The following is a 19828-nucleotide window of genomic DNA, read 5'->3' as shown; positions in this document are numbered from 1 at the left end:
GGAGAATGTCATTTTCTACTCAAGAAAAGAAGGAAATGAAAGGTCTGTCCAAGACCTTCAAAGGCTAAGCAAATTCCTGCTAGTGCCAAAATTCAGAATGCTTACACTTGAAAGCCTGTAAGCTGTTCTAGTACCCATGGTCTTGCTGTTCTAGTACCCATGGTCTTGCTATTCTAGGACCCATGGTCTTGCTATTCTAGGACCCATGGTCTTGCTGTTCTAGGGCCCGTGGTTTTCATGGTCTCCGTGGACCTAAAGGGTACCTTCCTCCTTATTCCTATTTCAGATGTACAGGTTTGTTTGTGTCTTTCGGCTTTTCCCAGTTAGGGGTCGCCACAGCAGAACTCTGGTCCGCTAATGATTGGCAGTAGATTTTTACGTGCTGGCTTGCCGGGCCTAACGCACAACCTTCAACGAAGAAACACCCATTCACGCATGTCAACACAGTGAAGACGCTTTAACTGAGAATCGAACGGGCAACATCTAACTGTGAGGCGACAATGCTACCGCAGCACCACCACCGCAGTTTAGATTTTCAAAATTCAAAATAGGCAGCTTACTTCCAGTTCACATTCTTACCTTTGGCTTGCCTGTTGCATCCGGCTTTTCACAAAATGCTTGTGTGTGATAATATCTTTATGTTGGACCAGGAGCAAGCCTGTGAACTCATAGTAAGATGACTTCTGGCCCAGACAGACTCATTACAAGTGATTTAGAAGGTCTTGCATTTTACCTTGGCATGGTTTATGAGTCTCTCTCTCCCTTTCTCTCACAACCTCTCCAAGTGACATTTGATCCACTGCAGGGAACTTACTGTTCCTAAGGGCATTACAGAACAGCAGAAAGCCTCCCATCTTGAAGTTGAGATTCTCTCTCTTTCTGTCTGTCTCACTGTCTCTCTCTGTCCCATCTTTTCCAGACAATTTTAGACAAGGATGCCATCACAGCAAGGGAATTTCTCAAGATTCTTGTGTGCATAGCCACTTGCATATTGAAGGATCCTCTAGCAAATCATGATATGAGGAAAGTTAAGTGTTACCTCAGAAAAACATGGTGACAGCACTTTCAGCCTCTTGAGGTTTCTATCCCCATTATGTATTGTTCACTGAAGGAGCTTTCATGGTGGGAGGATCAGGGGCATTTCAACTTTAGGATACCATTTAAATTGGCCCTTGGAACCTAGACATTCACTGAGGACTCCTTTGATGCTATATAGGGACACAGGTAGGAGATCTGTTAATCCAGAGTGTATAGAACAAAGGACATATGAAAAAAGAATATAAATGTAAAGGAAATTATAAAACTTGTTCCGTCTCTAAAAGTGTTCAAGAAGAATTGGGCAGAGGGAGTCCTGTGTTTCCTTACAGACAGCATCAACAAGGATAGGGGGTTGCCATTATTACATCTTATGCAAACTTGGTATGGGAAGCCACCTAAAGTCAGGCTTGACCTTAAATCCCGTCTTGGCAAACAGACTGGGCAGGTCATGAGTGGATGCTGAACACTTGTGTATTTCTGGATATGACTCACAGGGGGGGTGTGCCAGTAGTAGTCCTTTTTGTTTCCCCAGAATCTAGGCAACTTAGGATGTTTTACTGCAGAACAGCAGCTCCAGGAGCCTAAAGGATGTGGCTTTTTCCTTAATGTGGACAAATGTGTTTCTCTGCTTTCTTGATGATACCCGATTGCCAGGGTATTTTAAAAGATGAAGAAGATAGTCCGAAACATGCTATGGATCTCCATGTTTTTAGTCCAGCAAAACAATGTATCCTTCCTGTCAAGTTTAGCAAGGTTAGAATAAGTATTTTTGTTCCACTGAGTATACCTCTGGACTCAGAAAAATAATCCTTACTACACCCCAAACTGAGTAATCTAAAGATGACCGCTTGGATGGTCTAATACTGAAATCTTCCAGAAACATGTTTTCAGAGGGCTTGCTAAATACTTTGAAGTAGATTAGGAAACCAAACTGAAGGAAGTCATAACTAAGAAAGTGGAAGAAATTTTCTCTGGTGCCCTCTACAGACCAGGACCCACATTCAGCTCAAGTGTCTAAGTATCTGTCAGACTTTTACAAAACAGTTTCTTGCCTGTCTGAAGATATAGGTTTTAGCAGTAGCCACAGTGGTGCAGTAGTAGCGTTGTCGCCTCACAGCAAGAGGTTCTCCTGTTCGATTCTCAGCTGGAGTGCCTCCTGTGTGGAGTCTGCATGTCCATGGTCGAGTGTCGTTCTAAAGACATGCGTGAATGCGCGTGCCTTCACTGTAGGTTGGGCGCCGGGCTGGCACCTCGGCACTGTAAAAATCAACTGCCAATCATTAGCGGACCGTCATTCCGCTGTGGCGACCCCTAACCGGGAAAAGCCAAAAGAAGAACAACATTATCAGCTTGTCTACATCTTGACCCCCCTTTTCTTAACAGTTAGCAGTCAAGCAGTTCCTAAAGGGGGGCACTTCACCTCAGACCACCCAAAAGAGATAATACTGCTCAATGGGACCTAATTTATGTACTGGAAAGTCTTACATTACATACATACATATAAATATTTCAAGCATGGGCATTAATGTCCTTCTAGCTTGCCAATATACCAAAACAGTTGTTTCCATAATGTGTCCAGGCTTTTCTTAAAAATATCTAAACTAGTGCTTGGTTTAATGTAATTTGGTAGTCTATTCTACGCATCAGCTATTCTGTCAGGGAACCAATTAGTACACTTCTCATTCCTACAGAATCTTCTACATAGGTTGTCTGATGATTCTCTAGTACTTTTTGATAACCCCAAACATTCACAGAGGTAGCTGTTTCTAAATGCCCTATATTCCTGAATAAGATCTCCTCTTAGATATCTGTAAGAGGCACTGTACAAGTTCAGATATTTTAGTTTTTAATAATAACTTAAATTTTCACATCCATTGATGCCCTTGGTATATTTCCGCTGTACTCTTTCCACTTTACTCATGCTTGTTTTCTTATAGGGTTTCTATATTGTTATTCCAGACCCAAATCTGGGTCTAATGTAACTGACAAACAATTACTTCATTTTTGATTTTCTAGACTTTATAAATCTTTTTATACAACCTATAGTTCTATAACTATCATTAACCAATTGGTTGATATGATTAGAAAAACTCATAGCTGAATCTACCCATATAACCCAGGTCCTTAAATGAGTCTACAGTTTCAATCACTGCGTGCTATGTTAAATATTCACCTTTCAGTTTGTCTCCCAAATCTCATATGCTTAGTTTTTGATGTATTTATCAGCATATTATTTTCCTGTGCCCAAATGGTCAATTTTAGTCAAGTTATTTTGCAGACATGCCTTATCTGTAACACATGTAATCAGTTTACCCAGTTTCAGGTTGTCTGCATATAAACTGTAGAACACCTCGGATGAAAAGGTTAGGTCTGAACGATACAATCTAAACAAGTAAGGGCCTAAGACAGAGTCCTGTGGGGCACCCTGACTGTAACCAAGGATTTCACCTGTCTAGTTGCTGTATGATACTTGCCATGTCCTGTTTTTAAGCTATGCAGCTATCAATCTTATAAAGAGTACATCAGTACCTAGTTGTACTAATTTATTGATCAGTGTTTTGTGTATGACCCTGTCAAATGCTGAAGTTAAATCTATATAAATTACATCACAGCACATTTTTTTCATTCGAAGCAGTTGTTATATTATAGAACATCATGTTACAGGTGGTAATATATCCATTTTCAATATATGCATGCTGATATATGACTTCAAGTCCCAACCTGTCCCGTTTTGAAAGTAACTTATCCAATATTGCCTTCTCCATTATTTTTCCAAAACATGAAAGTAAACCTAAGGGCCTATATGACTCTGGGTTTGTCCTACTCCCCTTTCCCCTAAAGACAGGCTTAATACGCACATCTCCCAATCTTGAGGAATCTCCCCATATTTATATGACCTAGTGAATAATTGAAATACATTGGCACCCTTTGAACCAGTTTGCTTCCAATCCTTTCATGTATCTTTCCTAAACTAGAAGAATCTCTGAGTTGCAAACTCTAATGTGGAAAGAAGCATTTTTAATTTTTTACAGAAGAGGGATCACTGTATCTACTAACGCTACCATCGTACCTACGGTGGTGACAGGAACTGCCTTTGAATCAGGCTTCTTACCTCCCTGACTTCACAAAGCTCCAGAACAAAAGGGGCAGAAGATTACATTCCCTGGTTGTACATCGACAATTGAAATTTTATTTGAACAGAACTAAAGTTTGAAAGTCAGACTAATCGTTGTCTCCTTTGAAAAAGATGGGGAGGGAAGACCTGTTAAAAAAACAGACCAGTTACTGTTCTCTTGTAAATAACACCTAGGGTTGGCATGACTGAAAAAAACAAAAAGGCAGACCAGTAGTTTAATAGACTGTAGTTGCTGATCTGATATTTTAATTAAATGTAGAGATATTAATTAAGCAGCAGCATGGTTACTAAATAAAATATTTAGACATAGCATTATAGGCTTCCCTTAAGAGTTGTAAGAGAATTCATTTTCCTGAGAACTATGGTGACATCTTGAGTATTTATAAGGACTAAATAGAAACTGCTTTAACTCATTACAGCTGAGTGACACCTCCAGTTGCTGGTGCAGTTACCTTCTACTGACGCCTGTAGGCATCAAATATTGCTTGTTCATATTTGCATTAATGATTTCAAAACCATGCTTACATACGAAGTATTAAAACAGTTAGTTTTAAGTTTACACAAAGGCAAACACAACTGTATTGCTATTTGACATTTCTACTATGTTATATGTTCGTATTTATTTATATTGTCAGAAATGTCATGTTTTTCTAAAAATCTCAACAACCTAGTAGCACAGAGATTACTGTTTAGCCTTGTATGAAAGCTCTTAACTGGATAAACAAAATTCTGATGACATTGTGTGTAATTCGAGTGGTTGCTGAGATATTGTAAGCTGTTTATAAACTACTATAAACTTAAGAGTTACTGTGTTTACTGTGACTTATAAAATTCAGTTTAAGACCTAGAACCTAAAGAATACTACTGCAATAAAAATATTTTCTGTTGAATAGTTTGAAATTTACACTTTTTTAGTATCCTTTGTGGTTCCACAAATATGAATGTTTGTTTGAATTGTTAGGACATAATTGGAATGAGGTAAGGAGTCAGTACATGTATTATGTGTAACAAATGTGAATACAGGACATGGTAGTATGATGTAGCACATGATATGTTTTGCTTATTTCTGCTGTATGTATGAAATGACTGTTGACAATGCAGGTACAGGTTGTGACATTAAGCTGTTTTATTCTGGTGGAGGACAACATACAAATGTGAGATGTGACCTTTTTTTTTTTCCAGGATATGATTCCTTGCTGTTGATGCCTTAAAAATAACACATGGCTGTGGTGCTTTTGTAGGATACTGCATTATTATCAGTACAATAGGCTACATGTTAATCAGTGATAATCTGAGTCGTGACTGAACTAAAATGATATAAAATGAAATATGCACATGCTTAAGAAATATTTGGTAGTAGCAAACACTTAAGCACTGTTCCCACACATTTATCAGACTTGCTGGCCTTGCAAGTTCACTCTACTTCTCTTCATAATATGGCATGTTGCCATGGTAACTGTTTACATGTAATATTTGGCAGACTCGGTACTCGTGTGTATGTTGCATCAAACTTTTTTGTGTCATTTAGAAATTATATCAGTAGGAGGCTCTAATTATATGTAAAGGATGTGTATTAGATGCACTTTGGAGAATTAAAATCTGCCAGGAAAATTGTGAGGGAAGTGTTCAAAACAAAAGTCAAGAAGAGAATTGCAAAGTCATACAAAGAACCTGCAGGAGAATGAGAACTACCAAAGAAGTGAAAGGAGAACTGAATGTTTTCCTCAGAAACCAAAGAATCAGTTGGAGAGTCACTGTAAATCAGTATGAAAGAGTCTTTATTTAATAGACACGGGAAAGAGAGAGACTATATGGAAAATATCTGGAAGACATCTGAAAGGAAATGCAGAATGTTGAGAATGTGCATCTGGTATTAAAATAGGATTCTTCTAGCAAATGAACTGTGTGTGTGTGTGTGTGTGTGTGTGTGTGTGTGTGTGTGTGTGTGTGTGTGTGTGTGTGTGTGTGTGTGTGTGTGTGTGTGTGTGTGTAGTTTAGTATGCAGCTTAAATCTAGGAACTGCAAGAAAATGTTCCCTCAGTGCATTAGGTTCAAATCCAGTCAGTGCAAACTGTAGTAGTTTATACACTGTGAAATCTTAATATTGCCTTTACTTGCTAGATGTTCTTTGTGTTTCACTGTTGCAGTCATTACATTTGGGTAATCTGCTGGCAGGTTGCCCTCAGTCGGCCTGAATTCCAAAGTTGTTGCTGTCTCCTCTTCCATGACGTCAGGTTGCCAGGGGTATAAAACAAGCAGCCAGCGCCATTTTCTGTAGTCTTTCTTGCCACGCGGTGCCCAAAGCAGAAGCAGTTCGCAAGTGCCGGTCGGCCAACTCCTGAAATTTTCGAATTCGAGTTTCAGAACTGAAGTCTTCACTAAAGCTAAGTACCCCGTTGAGGAAACTTTTTTTTCTTGCTCCATACTGATATCAGTAAAAGTTAATAATTGCATTACTTGTGGGAAGCAAATACCTCATAAGGATTTCCATTTAGACTGTATTCCTTGCCTAGGCCCTGATCATAACGTGCCTAGCTGTCGGTTTTGTGCTAGATTTAACCAACGCAGTATTAAGCGTCGGTATATCTTTGCCCCAAAATATTTTGGAAACTGATTAACTATCCTGAAATGTCATCGGATAGCAATCTGACACAAAAAAATGCAAAGAAAAGGACAGAGACAGACCGTCGAGGTCCAAAACTGATGACAAAGCTTCTCCTAAGCCAGTCGCCGGTACTCAGTGAGGCACTTTCGCATCCCCTGATACCTGCTACTTTCGAGTCGCAGGCCCCTACCGAGACCCATGTGGAGTCCGGCATGCCGCGAGATTCTCAAAGTATTGTACCCGCGGATGTCTCTCCCTCGGATGAGTCCAGTGCCGCTGAGCAGGCACCGGCTTCTGAGGGTGTATTCAGGCCACAACATTTTTATATAAAACCAACGCCAGCTTCAAAATCAAAGACAAAAACAACTTCTAAACCTAAAAAGCCGACGCATGAGCCATGTGCACAGGCCTCTATGCCCAAAAAGCAGATGATCAAAATAGCTGAAGACCTAATTACCTTGATCAGAGGTTCCCAACCCCCTCCTGATAAGAGGCCTAGGCAAGACACTGATTATGAATCTTCAGATCAGGTTTCTTTTTCTTCTGATTCCTCTTCTGATCAGGAATTACCTATACCACCCTATGAGGATTCTGATGCAGAGGAATCTATCCCATCTGCATCTCCTCCTGAAGATTATTCCTTTGGAGAAACCTTGCATACTTTGAGGGAGCATTTTCACTGGGAGAGTCAAGATTTCTCAGAATCAAAAAAGAGGCTCAGGGATTTCCTCCTCCCTCAGCATAGGCCTTTAGCCATACCTCCTGTTTTAGACATTGTGGATGATGTGTTTTCAGAGTCAAGCATGACTCCAGAATCCTTACCTTCGGCTCCTAGCAAGCCAGACAGATATTACAGGGTTTCCTGACTCACACAAATTTTTATTTAGAAACCCTGCTGCTGACCCTGAAACTGTTTCACAGGGTCCAAAAGGTGTTAAGGCCTCAACAGCAAAAAATCCTACCCCTCTGATAGAGATTCCAGGGCACTGGATAGATGGGGAAAGAAGGTTTATACATCTGCAATCTTGGCAATTAGGGCCTTAAACCGCCAGTTTCATTTGCTCAAGTATCAACAACATGTTATGGGATTGCTGAAACAGAAACTGATGATGATTTCTGAATGTGCAGAAAATAAAGAATTGCAGGAATTATTGCACGCAACAGAACAAGTTGGAAAGTATACTTTGCAATGTGGTTTTGATTCCTTAGAGGCCTCCTGCAGGGCCGCAGTTACTGGATCTGTGATTGGGAGGCATGCCTGGCTAAAAGAGCAAAATTTGCCTGATCATGTTAAAGCTAAATTGCTGGATGCACCTTTACAGCTTGATACTTACTCTGTTTGGTATTAAGGCAGAAGAGGTTTTAAAGAAAATGGAAGGCAAAGCTAAGTCTATGCAAATTGTAAAAGACTTCTTACAAGTGCAGCCACCAAGATTCAGTAGACACTGGCCTACAAAAAATTGGTCCTTTCCTGTGTCCGACAGAGCTCAATGGGACAAATCCAGGCACCCTAAAGGTTCTAGATACCAGTCACAGGATTCTTACAGGTCAAAGCAACGGGGTGCTTCTACCTCCAAATCTGGAGGAAATAAAGCGCAAATCTACAGTAAACAGTCTCAATGACTTCCCTCTGCCATCACCAAGCACTTATCTTTTGGCAACACACTTAGGGGGAAAATTAGCACCTTATGCTCAAAATTGGCAGTTAATAACCCATGACAAGTAGGTGTTAAACATAGTATCTCAGGGATACAGATTCCACTTCCACACTCTGCCAATTGCAAACGGTTGGCCAGATCTACCAGAAATTCAATGGGCAGAGGCACAGAAACAAGTTACGTCCCTCATGGATATGGGGGCTATTCAGCCAGTACCAGAACAGGAAAAAGGACAAGGGTTTTATTCAAGACTGTTCTTGGTACCCAGAAAAAACAAGGCCTGGCACCCAATACTGGATTTATCAATTTTGCTTACATACCTGGACATTCCAAAATTCAAAATGCTAACTTTGCAGCAGCTTCTGCCCATGCTGGGCAAGAACGCTTGGCTGGTGACATTAGACCTAAAAGAGGCATACCTGCATATCCCAGTAAGGGAATCGTGCAGAAGATACCTCTGTTTCAAGGCTGGCTTTATGCATTGCTAATTCTCTGCACTGCCCTTTGGCTTATCTACTGTTCCCAGGGTCTTTACAAAGTGCCTGGCACCAGTAATTGCATTTTGCAGACAAAGAAGTATACAAATCTATCCTTACTTGGACGACTGTCTCATTCAAGCAGAGAACAAGGACATTCTTCTTCAGCATCTGGCGTTCGTGAAAAGGCTTCTAACATGCCTAGGGTACACAATAAATGAAAAGAAATCACAACTGGTGCCCTCTCAAAAGATAACATTCCTGGGTGCAAGCTTGAATACAACTGCCCAGATGGCTTTCCTCACACCAGACAAACAAAGGCAACTGATTACTTACTTCAAACTGATGGCAACAAAAACCCAGTTATCTGCAAGACAAACTCTGCAGGTTTTGGGGTTCATGGCATCCTGCATTCTACTAATTCCATATGCAAGACTGCATATGAGGAAACTACAGTGGTACCTAAAAAGTTTATGGAGTCAACATTGTCACAGTCTGGAAACAATGATTCCTCTCATTCCCTGCCTACAGCAGGAGTTTCTAAGGAGGGCAAAGGCATGTCACCAAAAACATGGGACGGGCTTTCACTCTACCCTCTGCCAGCCAAACTTTAACAGCAGACACATCAGATTATGCATGGGGGCTCACCTGGCGGGAAGATGCATTCAGGGCATATGGGCCCCAAAACAAATGCATCTGCATATCAACCAAAAAGAGATGTTAGCTGTCCAAAATGCCCAGACAGCCTTCAAGGACTTACTTCATCCAGGACAACTACTGATAAAGACGGACAACACCACGGTTATGTGGTACATAAACAAGCAAGGCGGCACGCACTCATAACCCCTTTGCAGACTAGCCATGGCACTGTGGGACACAGCCTTGACTTACCAAGTACATCTTCAAGCTCAATTCCTGCCAGGAAAGCAAAGTACTCTGGCAGGTGATTTAAGCAGAAACCTTATGGACCCTCACGAGTGAAAACTACATCCACAAGTCTTCAGCATGATAACAAAGAAATGGGGGAGCCCGGACATAGACCTGTTTGCCTCTCCTCAGAATTATCAACTGGAAAAATTCTGCACAAGGACTTATCACAGACAAAGACAGCATGGAAAGGAAAGTGGACGCCCTATCCTTCATTTGGAAAAACCTATCAGTTTACGCCTTTCCTCCTCTGCCTCTTCTTCCCAAGGTCCTACTAAAAGTCAGACAAGAGAAAACAAAGATGATACTAATTGCCCCGGACTGGCCCCGCCAATACTGGTACCCAATCCTAAGGAATATGTCTCAATTCCCAACTTGGTACTTGCCTCAAATACCTCACTTACTGTCCCAGCAAAACAAACAGATCCTGCACAATCAGCTCCAAACACTGAACCTGGCAGCATGGCTGATCATGTAGTTATTCAAACACCACCTCTCAGTAAAGCTGTGATAGATGTCATTTTGGAAGCCAGAAGGCCTAGTACTAGAAAATCTTATGTTGATAAATGGAAGTGATTCTGTGCTTGGAACCAAGCACAAGGAATTGACACAGCAGAGCCAAATATTCCTCAGATTTTACAGTACTTGACTGAGATGCTTGACAAAGGCCTATCTTTTTCATCAATAAAAATACATGCCTCTGCCATCTCGGCTCATCACAACACAGAGCCACCAATATTTTCTCATTCTTTATTAAAGCAGTATCTTAGAGGGGCCAAAAATTTAAGGTCTCCCAGAAGATCACCAATTCCTGCATGGGACCTCAATTATGTGTTGGAAAAGCTCACCCTGCTTCCATTTGAACCAGCTGCTACTGCAGATCTAAAGTTCTTATCATGGAAAACAGCTCTGCTCCTGGCAATTATTTCATCAAGAAAGATTCAAGAGCTACAGGCCCTCATGGCTGTGGAGCCTTTTATCATTTTTTACCCAGACAGGGTGTCCCTCAGGACCAATCCTTCATTTATGCCTAAGGTGGTTTCCAGTGTGACTCTTAACCACACTATTCATCTGCCAACTTTTTATCTAAATCCGCAGAACAAGGGGGAGTGGATTCTGCATTCCTTGGACATACACAGACAACTAAGATTCTACTTGAGCAGGACTAAAGCTCTAAGAAAAACTGAGCAGTAACTAGTGACATTTGCTGCAGGATCAGAGGAAAAGGCTGTTTCAAAGCAGACCATTTCAAAGTGGATAAGCCACTGCATAAGTATCTGCTACTTACACCATGGAAAACCGGAGCCCAAGTGCATTAGGTCTCATTCCACCAGGGCTGAAGCTACATCAGCAGCTTTTCTCAGAGGAGTACCAACCAAAGACATATTAGAGGCTGCTACTTGGAGTTCTGTTCACACTTTTACAAAGCATTATCATTTGCCTCTCTACTGTAAGTCCAGGGCAGGCTTTGCCACTGCAGTTCTGCAGGGCCTTATAGCCGCCTCTAATGCAGGTTAGTTCCAGCCTCCCCATCCATAGCTTTGGGATTTTACCCAAATGTAATCACTGCAACAGTGAAACATGAAGAACATAGTACAGTTGTGTACACTTACCATAAATGTAGATGTTCGATTGTATTCACTGTTGCAGTCCAGGTTACCCACCCACCATCCCCCATTTCTTCTGGAGTTTCTATTATCTTCACTATCTACTACAGCCTTTGTGGTGTATTTGCTTAAGATGAAGGTAAAGTTTGTATTGTTGCATGTATATATAGCTTATATATATATATTTCTGCTACCCATTTGGGGGGCACCTGACATATGGGGCAAGAAAAACTAAAGAAAATGGCATCAGCTGCTTGTTTTATACCCCTGACGACCTGACGTCATGGAAGAGGAGACAGCAACCGACGCAAGACCCAAGAGTTTGGAATTCAGGCCGACTGAGGGCAACCTGCCAGCAGATTACCCAAATGTAATGTCTGCCATTACTTGGTATTAGTAATAAAATCTGTTCAGCTGTTTTTCATACGTTCTGCTCAGCATTCCTTAAGTAGCTCAAACACCAGCACTAATGAAATACTTTGGAAGCAAACAGCATCAATTTGGGAAGACCTTATTAAAATATGTTGTTGACTGTATTTTTGCTTCTTTTTACATGGAAAACCTTGGCCAGTCCACATGAGAGCCCATTCCTTATAGACATGTCAACCACCAGTGTTTCACTTGGATGTGGACGTCAGCACTCAATCCATTTTGGAAGTGACCACTAGGTCTTGCATCCACACCTTCTCAAAACATTGCGGTTTAAGTTTCTGATCAAAGGACAGGACAGATCTTATCACCATTCACCAGGGTCTGCTGTAGGGAAGGACACCGATTGGACTCTGTGGTTTGGGTTTCTTTTCGAAAGTGATGATTGCAACACTGAATATTATACATAACATAGTAAGGTTATGCCAAGACTGTACCATGGTTGTAGATGTTCAAGAGATTTCACTATTGCAGTCCTGTTCTCTCTTACCATTGCCTTTGTTTTCCTGCTTGGGTATCCTGAGGTTGGGGGGCTTAACCTATTCACCTTATGACCCTCATCATTCCTCTCTTCTGCCACTAAGCAACCTCCTTCCTCTGACCCTGATTACAGGTCAGACAGGTAGACTGGTGACCATGTCCTCTGGGGGTTATTTTCTAGGGTTTCTACTAATTTGGTGGTTACAGTAAGGTGCCTTATCTAGCCAAGCAGGAAAGATCAAAAGATGTTACCTATTAATGCCCATTTTATATTACTGGCATGCTGATGTCCGAGAAAGAGGGAACTAAAGACAGTCGAGGGAAGGTAGAACTCTGGTAGTCAGGCCTCTGTGGACAGGAATCCAAGAACTAATGACTGCAACAGTGAATATACACAAATATCCACAATTATTCTAAGTTCCTAACACAGCTGTCCTTTGTGTGTTATTAACTTTCAGTTACTTTGATTTCTGTCATTGTGTGTTAAATTTACTATAAGAACAGTTGTAATACTGTTTTAATTGAGACTTTTTGTGATATTAACCAGTTAACACCTGCCTTGTTTGATTTGTTACTAAGTTAGAAGTAATATAAGTTTTAACTCTGGTCATATATTGGTTTTGTTAGGAAGCATCTAAGCCTACTCTTTGCTTCATGGTATGAAACCTGTGCAGTTACTCAGTTGTGTGAGTGTAATTCATCTTCACTGAGTATATGTATCATTCAGGGTGACTGGTCTTGTCGAAATGTACTCCCCATATGTCTACTGAAAGTGAACCTGGCCCAGTCAGATATCCTGGTCAACTAAATATAAACAAATAAGTAAATGTATTATTGTTCTTTGTTACATTACAGCTCAGAAAATTGTTATTCCTTTTCGACTTCTTTTTATTTCTGTGTCACCGCATCTTGGAGCAGTACATCTCCTTTCAGGTTTTATTTACAATATTCTGTTTACCACAATGCTATTCCATGTCATAGTGTATGTGTTAAATGTCTATGTCATATTATATACTAAAATGTTATTTATTTCTAATAGATAACATTACAGCTTCCACGGTTCAGTTTTACTTGCTGGCATAGAAGTCATGGCATTATAACCTAGTAAAATGTTATGACATCTTATCCTATTGTTTCATACAGTTTTACTGTACATCTAATCTGGTTATTTCTATTTATGTTGGTCAGCCTTTAACGAGAAGAGAGAGGTCTATTAGGTACCATGTGGGGTTTACCATCAAAATTGTGAGTTGAAAGTTCAACGACCACAGGATGTCGAAATGTGGTTGGCTGAATCCATGTTGTCGAACCTTCAATTGTGCAAGTTCTGGTTCAGCAAATGCACTGTGCATTCGCACATATGTGGTCAATCCTATGACAAGAGATCGCAGAGCAGTGCAGAGCAGGAAATTTGCCCTTTTCCCCACTGTAGTGTGGTTTCTGAGTTGGAATAGGTAATATGCAGGGGGTGTGGAGGGAGCAGGGGGGCTTGCCCCCCTGCATAATAGTTAAGAAACATGATGTGTAGTGTCCAGCTGCAGTCCATGGATGTCGAGAAAGGTCAAATTCACTTAAGGAAGTGTATTTGTGACATTAACCTTTTCGACATTCCTTTTTGAACATGTGCATCGATATTTCAGGTATGAATTTATTTTGAACGCCAGCTGTTTGAGAGTAAACCATCATGTGGCTATTTTCAGGAAGTGTCATGAGAACTATGCTTTGGTTATGATGATTTGCTTGGACTCATACTGTATGCAATGAAAATTGTCAGCATTAGCACTTAACCTTACTACATGCTCTTTGTTTTGGAGGGCGATCATGATTTAGGCAGTAGTGTTCTTAAAAGTAAAAAAAATGTAAATAATTTTGTTATTCAAAAAATCGTAGTTTTCTTATTATTCCAGACACTTAGTATTTTGTAGGTTGAGCGCCTTACATTGCAGTAAAAAGCTGTTTGCCGTACTGGCTCTTAATATTAATAATATAGTAAAAGCTGCACAGCAAAATCTTGTGCGTTAATATAAAATATTCACCACTGCACAATTTAAAATGCATCAGTAATAACATAGTTATGCAACTAGTAATCACTAAACTACACTACTGTAGTAAGTCTTAGGCTTGTAAAGTAGTCCCTGTTCTAGTTTTGTGTTGTATAAACATTCAGAGATGTAGTCAGATATACTATTAAAAGCAAAAGTTGCAAAGCCTTAGATCTGGGTTTGAATCACACAGTCCCTATTTGTGTATTACATGAATGTGATCATATCATTTCACTTTCTTCTACTTGTGATACAAAGTGTGGTGGCAGTGCCTAATGCCCCCCTACTGGCTCTGTCTCTTTGTAGCATTCTGCTTATGTAGGTGTACTTAGAACTGATGACTTGCTTTATGTATGTTTCTTTGTTTTCAGTATTCCGAGCAACTCCTGCGAATACAGATGGAGCTGATGCAAACTATGAAGGAGCTGGACCAGGCAAAAAAGCGATACAGCCAGCAAGAGAGGATAGCTGAAATTGCCAGGGAGAAAGCAGCAGACGCAGATGCAAAGTAAGAAATGTAACGTGGTTGGTGTTTAGCTAGCAGTAACAATGTTAAGGAAATATTCAGGGTAAGCTGTGTTTGATAGAACAGTGGCACTTTGGTGCATTTCCGTTTATGGTGACCCCCCCCCCCCCCGGCCACACACACACACATCCCTGCTTTTGAGCACAGACCTTGTTGCTGTGGTTTCTCCATCTAACCTGTTTGATCACTTACAGTCTGAGTGCAAGTTGTGGACTCTAAGTGAAAGGATCAGACTACTCTATTATGTATTTATGTTTGTGATTCCTTTCCTACACACAGACATATAATTCCAGTTTGAATCCTTTCTTCTTATTTTTAATAAGAATGCATAGTGATCTTTGACACAGATCTTGCATAAGAACTTGTGACAACAGCCCATTTTTTTAACCCATATACTATATCTAGAGCAGTCATTCCTGTACAACTATGTTTACATTTTTCATGAGTTCTTCCTTAAGGAATGTGTGTTCTCTCATTAAGGCTGAAAAACTACATTTCCTCTGTACTGGGTTACGTTATATGTTTGTGTGTATATGTATTATTTTTTGGCATGATGTTCAGTCTGTGGCTAAGCTGATACACAGTATTCATTAGTATTAGAAAGCACACTGCCCTGTCTTGCATATTCACTTCATCATCCAATTGATTGTACTCTGGATGATAGAGAGATCGTGATCCAGAGAAGACTTGCATTTATGAAATGGGTGCATAACACATAGCTGCTTAACTGACTAAATGTTGCGGAGCCTAGCATAAAAATGATAAAGCTTCATAGTTATTTTAACTGCAGATTCTGACTTCTCATTTTGAAACCCCAACTACTCCCCCTTTAATAACAAAATTAAATTGTATATGCATTTCACTTCTTAGATACAAATGCTGTGTTAAAAAAGGCACAATTCTTAATAAAAATGTACAAACCCAGTCACCAATGTACTTAATGTGTTTTAGCTTCTGTGAAGACAATGAGAAGTCTTTCGTCTCGTCCTACCTTCACTACTGTAAAATTCTGTTTTTTTTTCAGCTAACTTATTGAAATAAAAACACTGATTTGGCTCTACTTCAGGTTTTGTGTAATATCAATGTGACCACTGGACAGAGTTTGTACATGGATGCATACTTTTCTGTTGGCTTCAAACGCTGATCTTGTAATATCTAGATACTTTGTAATGCAGTATTGGACAACTGTTCTGTAGATTTGCATGAAATTTGTCATCCTTAGGCTAGGTCTGCCGACTTTCAATGCATATCATTACTGAGTAAGCAGATTATGAGATCCACAAAAGCAATAATGTAAAATGGGAAATAATTATGTTCAGGGTGTACAAAGTATAATAGAAACTCTGTGTAAGGCCTGTGCCAATAGACCAGTTTATTGCATGTGGAAATCGGACAGAAGGTAATGATGTGTAAGGATATAATCATAAACACACACAAAGTAAGCTTTGAACAGCATGCATACTGTGATGAGCAGTATAATGCCAGCAGGTTCCATTTGTGATATAGTGGTTTGATACTGCCCAGAATTTATTTATTATTTATTTATTTAAGTCTGATGACCGCGGAAGTCTACCGGGCCATAAAGAGCTCGTTTTCAGTCGAGGCCCAGGGAGAAAAGCTCCAAGACATTACAATTTTACATGTTACAATAGAAAAACAATAGTTCAAACAGAAAGGTTAAACATTAAGTTATAAGACCTTAGTAGATCAACATTTAAACATATAGTTACTAGCCCTCAGTAGGTAAGGTGAACCTTGTGCATGGAGGAAGTATCAGTATATTTATGTAATACTGAGAAAAATAAGCAAATATAATAAAAATAACAACCAAAAGTGAAGGCACTTTAAATAAATGCCATTGTATACAGGGTTATATCAAAGTATAAATACAAAGCAGCCAGTGAAGTCATGCAGGAGAGATGAGAAAACAGACGGCTAAAAGTTGTGGATGGTAGCATGCAGGCTGGTACAAGAATGGTCAACAGCTGTGTCAGTGCAAATTGCAGGAGTGGCAAACACCCTGATAAGTAGCAAGGCATGCTGGGAGACTGCATGACCTCATCATGGTAGAGAAATATAAGTGCAATCAGAAAGAAGAACCCAGTGTACAAGCATCTTAGTGCTCCCAGCTTTGGTTACAGTAGGACATTGCATGTACTACTCACATGTAAAACACAGGTATGTGCATCTCCAAACTGTGATGAATACCCCTGAGAAGGGGTTACCATATAGAGTACTCTAGACACCAGTGATTTGTGGAGGGAACATCTTACTGTGGATGGAGATAATTAAGCAGAATGGTCTGTACAACCTACAGGTGGCAACATATCACAAACCAGCTACATACAGCAGAGACATACATGCACGCTATCCCAACATACAACTGTGCATCCACATTAAACATATGGGACAATATTTTCACAGCACAACAGATAAGCTATGGCAGTAGATCTTGTATTGATAGACAAAGAATGGAGTATGGTTTGCAGCGGTAAGACAAACACACACTTACACACTCACCAAAATGCAAAGAACAAGCTGAGTCTTAATTTCGATAGTATTGTGAAAGCTGTGCTGCAGATTATATGGGTCAGTAAGATATACTTCACCGTACATCTGAAAAGGTGTTAGCAAGATGGAAGATTGTGGTAACTGCAAAAACTTAATATGGAATGGCTTTTGTATACTGAGAAAAGAAGAAGGCACTAAAGAAAGGGACAGGGTAGTGTGATGCAAGCAGGTGACACAGGCACGAGGATAAATAGAGGTGTGTGTTTACAGATGAGGTCAAGAACAATTTTTCATTGGGAGGGAATATTCATAAGATAAGAATAGACAGCAATCAGTTTAAGTGGGAACCCAGACTGTAGCATGAGCGTCAGCATGCATAAGCCCTAATTTTATATTTGTAAGTGCAGCTTTTTTGAGAGAGTTGATCCTGTTTGGAGGATTAGACTTCTTTTGTTGAAAATGTGTATAGTTTTGTGTGTTTGGTGCAAGTTAATAGTGGATGTGGGTGTTGTAAAAATGTATTTAGTTTTGAAAAATATGGCATAAGTTTAAATTAAATGATAATAAACAACTGTATCAAAGACCAGCCTCCCAAAAACTAGAGTGTGCATGTAAGACAAAAATTGTCATGTATAATAGGTGGGGGGACAATAGCTTTTCATTATAATGACTACTCTATCCGTATTATCTTGGAACATAAATGATCTTACTGGTATAGATGAAAAAGGAAAGACTACTGAATTATATTAAGAAATGCAGAGTGTAAATAACAATGCTACAAGAAACACATTTGGAAAAAAGTGAGCATGTGAATTTGACAAAGAAAGGATTTCAGGATGGATATTCAGCAGAATGTCTGAGACAAAGGGAAGTGATAGTACTACTGATTGTTAGAGGGGTTCCAGTACGGATAGAGGAGGAAAAAAGACAATAACTGTTGATCTGTGGTAGTAAAGGGCTATTGGCAAGAGATGAGGAATGCACCGGCATGTATTTATATTCCACCAAAAGACCAGATGCCCTGCCATCTTTGTTTCCTACAGACTGCTAAAAGGTGACCTGTGTCTGCCATACAAAAATCCTCCAACCCAAGACTGATAGATTTACAGCACATCATCAAGCCTTTGAAATACGTGGTTTAGGGATAGGGATCTAAGCCTCTTTCTGCAACATCAACAGAATGGTTTGGAGGGACAGCTATATGTTGCATAGGATACTCCTGCCCTGGAACAGACTCCTCATCCACCTTAAACAAAGTTCATCCCTGTCCATATTCAAATGTAGCTTGGATCTATAGATGGAAAACAGAAAGTTTACCCCAAGACTACCCTCTATAGTACTGTTGGACAGAGGCAGCCCTTAAATGCATTATCCCATGCATGGGTACCCTGAAATTATCTATGGAATGATCCCAGTTATTCTCATTAGGGGTAATATATAATAGACCATGGGATGGGTAATGCCATAGGATCATAGGAGGTTACTAGGCTAATGGCCCTGGGACCCTTCCAAGCCTAGCCAAGAGTTTATCCCCAAAAAGAAACCTCAGTCAGCACCTGTCAACCCTGTGAGTGAGGGACACAGGTGGAACCCTTGGGACAAATTTGTCATTTCCCATTCATTCATCAAGGTTGCTCTTGAATGGGGTCAGTGAGGTGCTCTTTTTGACGTGTATGAGAAGTCTATTCCAGAGACAGGGCAGCTTCTGGGAGACAAACCTCTCTCCAGCAGGTTTTGTTGATGTCTCATATTAGATTCAGGCCTTTTGAGCGGGTAGTACATGAGGAGTTAGACTTAAGGATATGGAGCATCTCTAGTAGGGCAGGGTCTGAGATTGCCTTGTAGGTAAGACCCAGATCACCCTTGAGCAGTCTGTATGATACCAAGTAGAGTGATAGTTATTTGAGCCTGTCTGCATAGGACAGGTCTTGGAGGCCATGGTTTCTCTTTGTGAGGTACTTCATTGGCCTTTCCAGTTGGTGCAGATGCTTGTAGAGGTATGTCCCAAATGGGGCATTATACTCAATTATTTGTCTAATGAGGGAGAGTATAGAGAGGTAATAACTTCCTTTTTTCTGGATGCAATCCTTTACATATGAGATGAACCAAGTAAAAGGCTTTTCTATCCACTGCTGCTACACGATGGTCGAATGTGAGGTTCATCAACCTAAGTGCCCTGGTTTCTTATCACAGGTTGTGTGCTTAGGAGGTTTCTGTTGATGTGGTTATCAACAGGGTTCATGTTTTTGCCGAATGATATGATGATACATTTTTTTGCATTTAGCTTGAGGCCATGACTTTGGCACCAGTCATTAGTTGCTGTGAGACCCTCTTGCAGTATGTTCACATTATTTGGGGAGTCAATGATAGCACCCAATTTAGTCATCTGCAAA

General features: G+C 40.3%; 1 protein-coding gene across 1 annotated transcript in view; it reads left to right on the top strand.

Annotated features, from left to right (window-relative positions):
* The window catches only part of LOC122799790 (F-BAR and double SH3 domains protein 2-like), a 1119909-nt gene that overhangs the window by 68902 nt on the left and 1031179 nt on the right, over positions 1-19828 (top strand). The window contains exon 2 of the mRNA XM_044069087.1: positions 14770-14906. Coding sequence (XP_043925022.1) covers positions 14770-14906 — 137 coding nt within the window. The remainder of the gene's footprint in view (positions 1-14769; positions 14907-19828) is intronic.

Source organism: Protopterus annectens, chromosome 4.part0 (genome assembly GCF_019279795.1).
Source record: "Protopterus annectens isolate FY-2018-M chromosome 4.part0, PAN1.0, whole genome shotgun sequence".
Lineage (NCBI taxonomy): Eukaryota > Metazoa > Chordata > Ceratodontiformes > Protopteridae > Protopterus > Protopterus annectens.
Note: the sequence above shows the minus strand (reverse complement) of the source record. Positions and strands in the feature narration are given on the sequence as shown.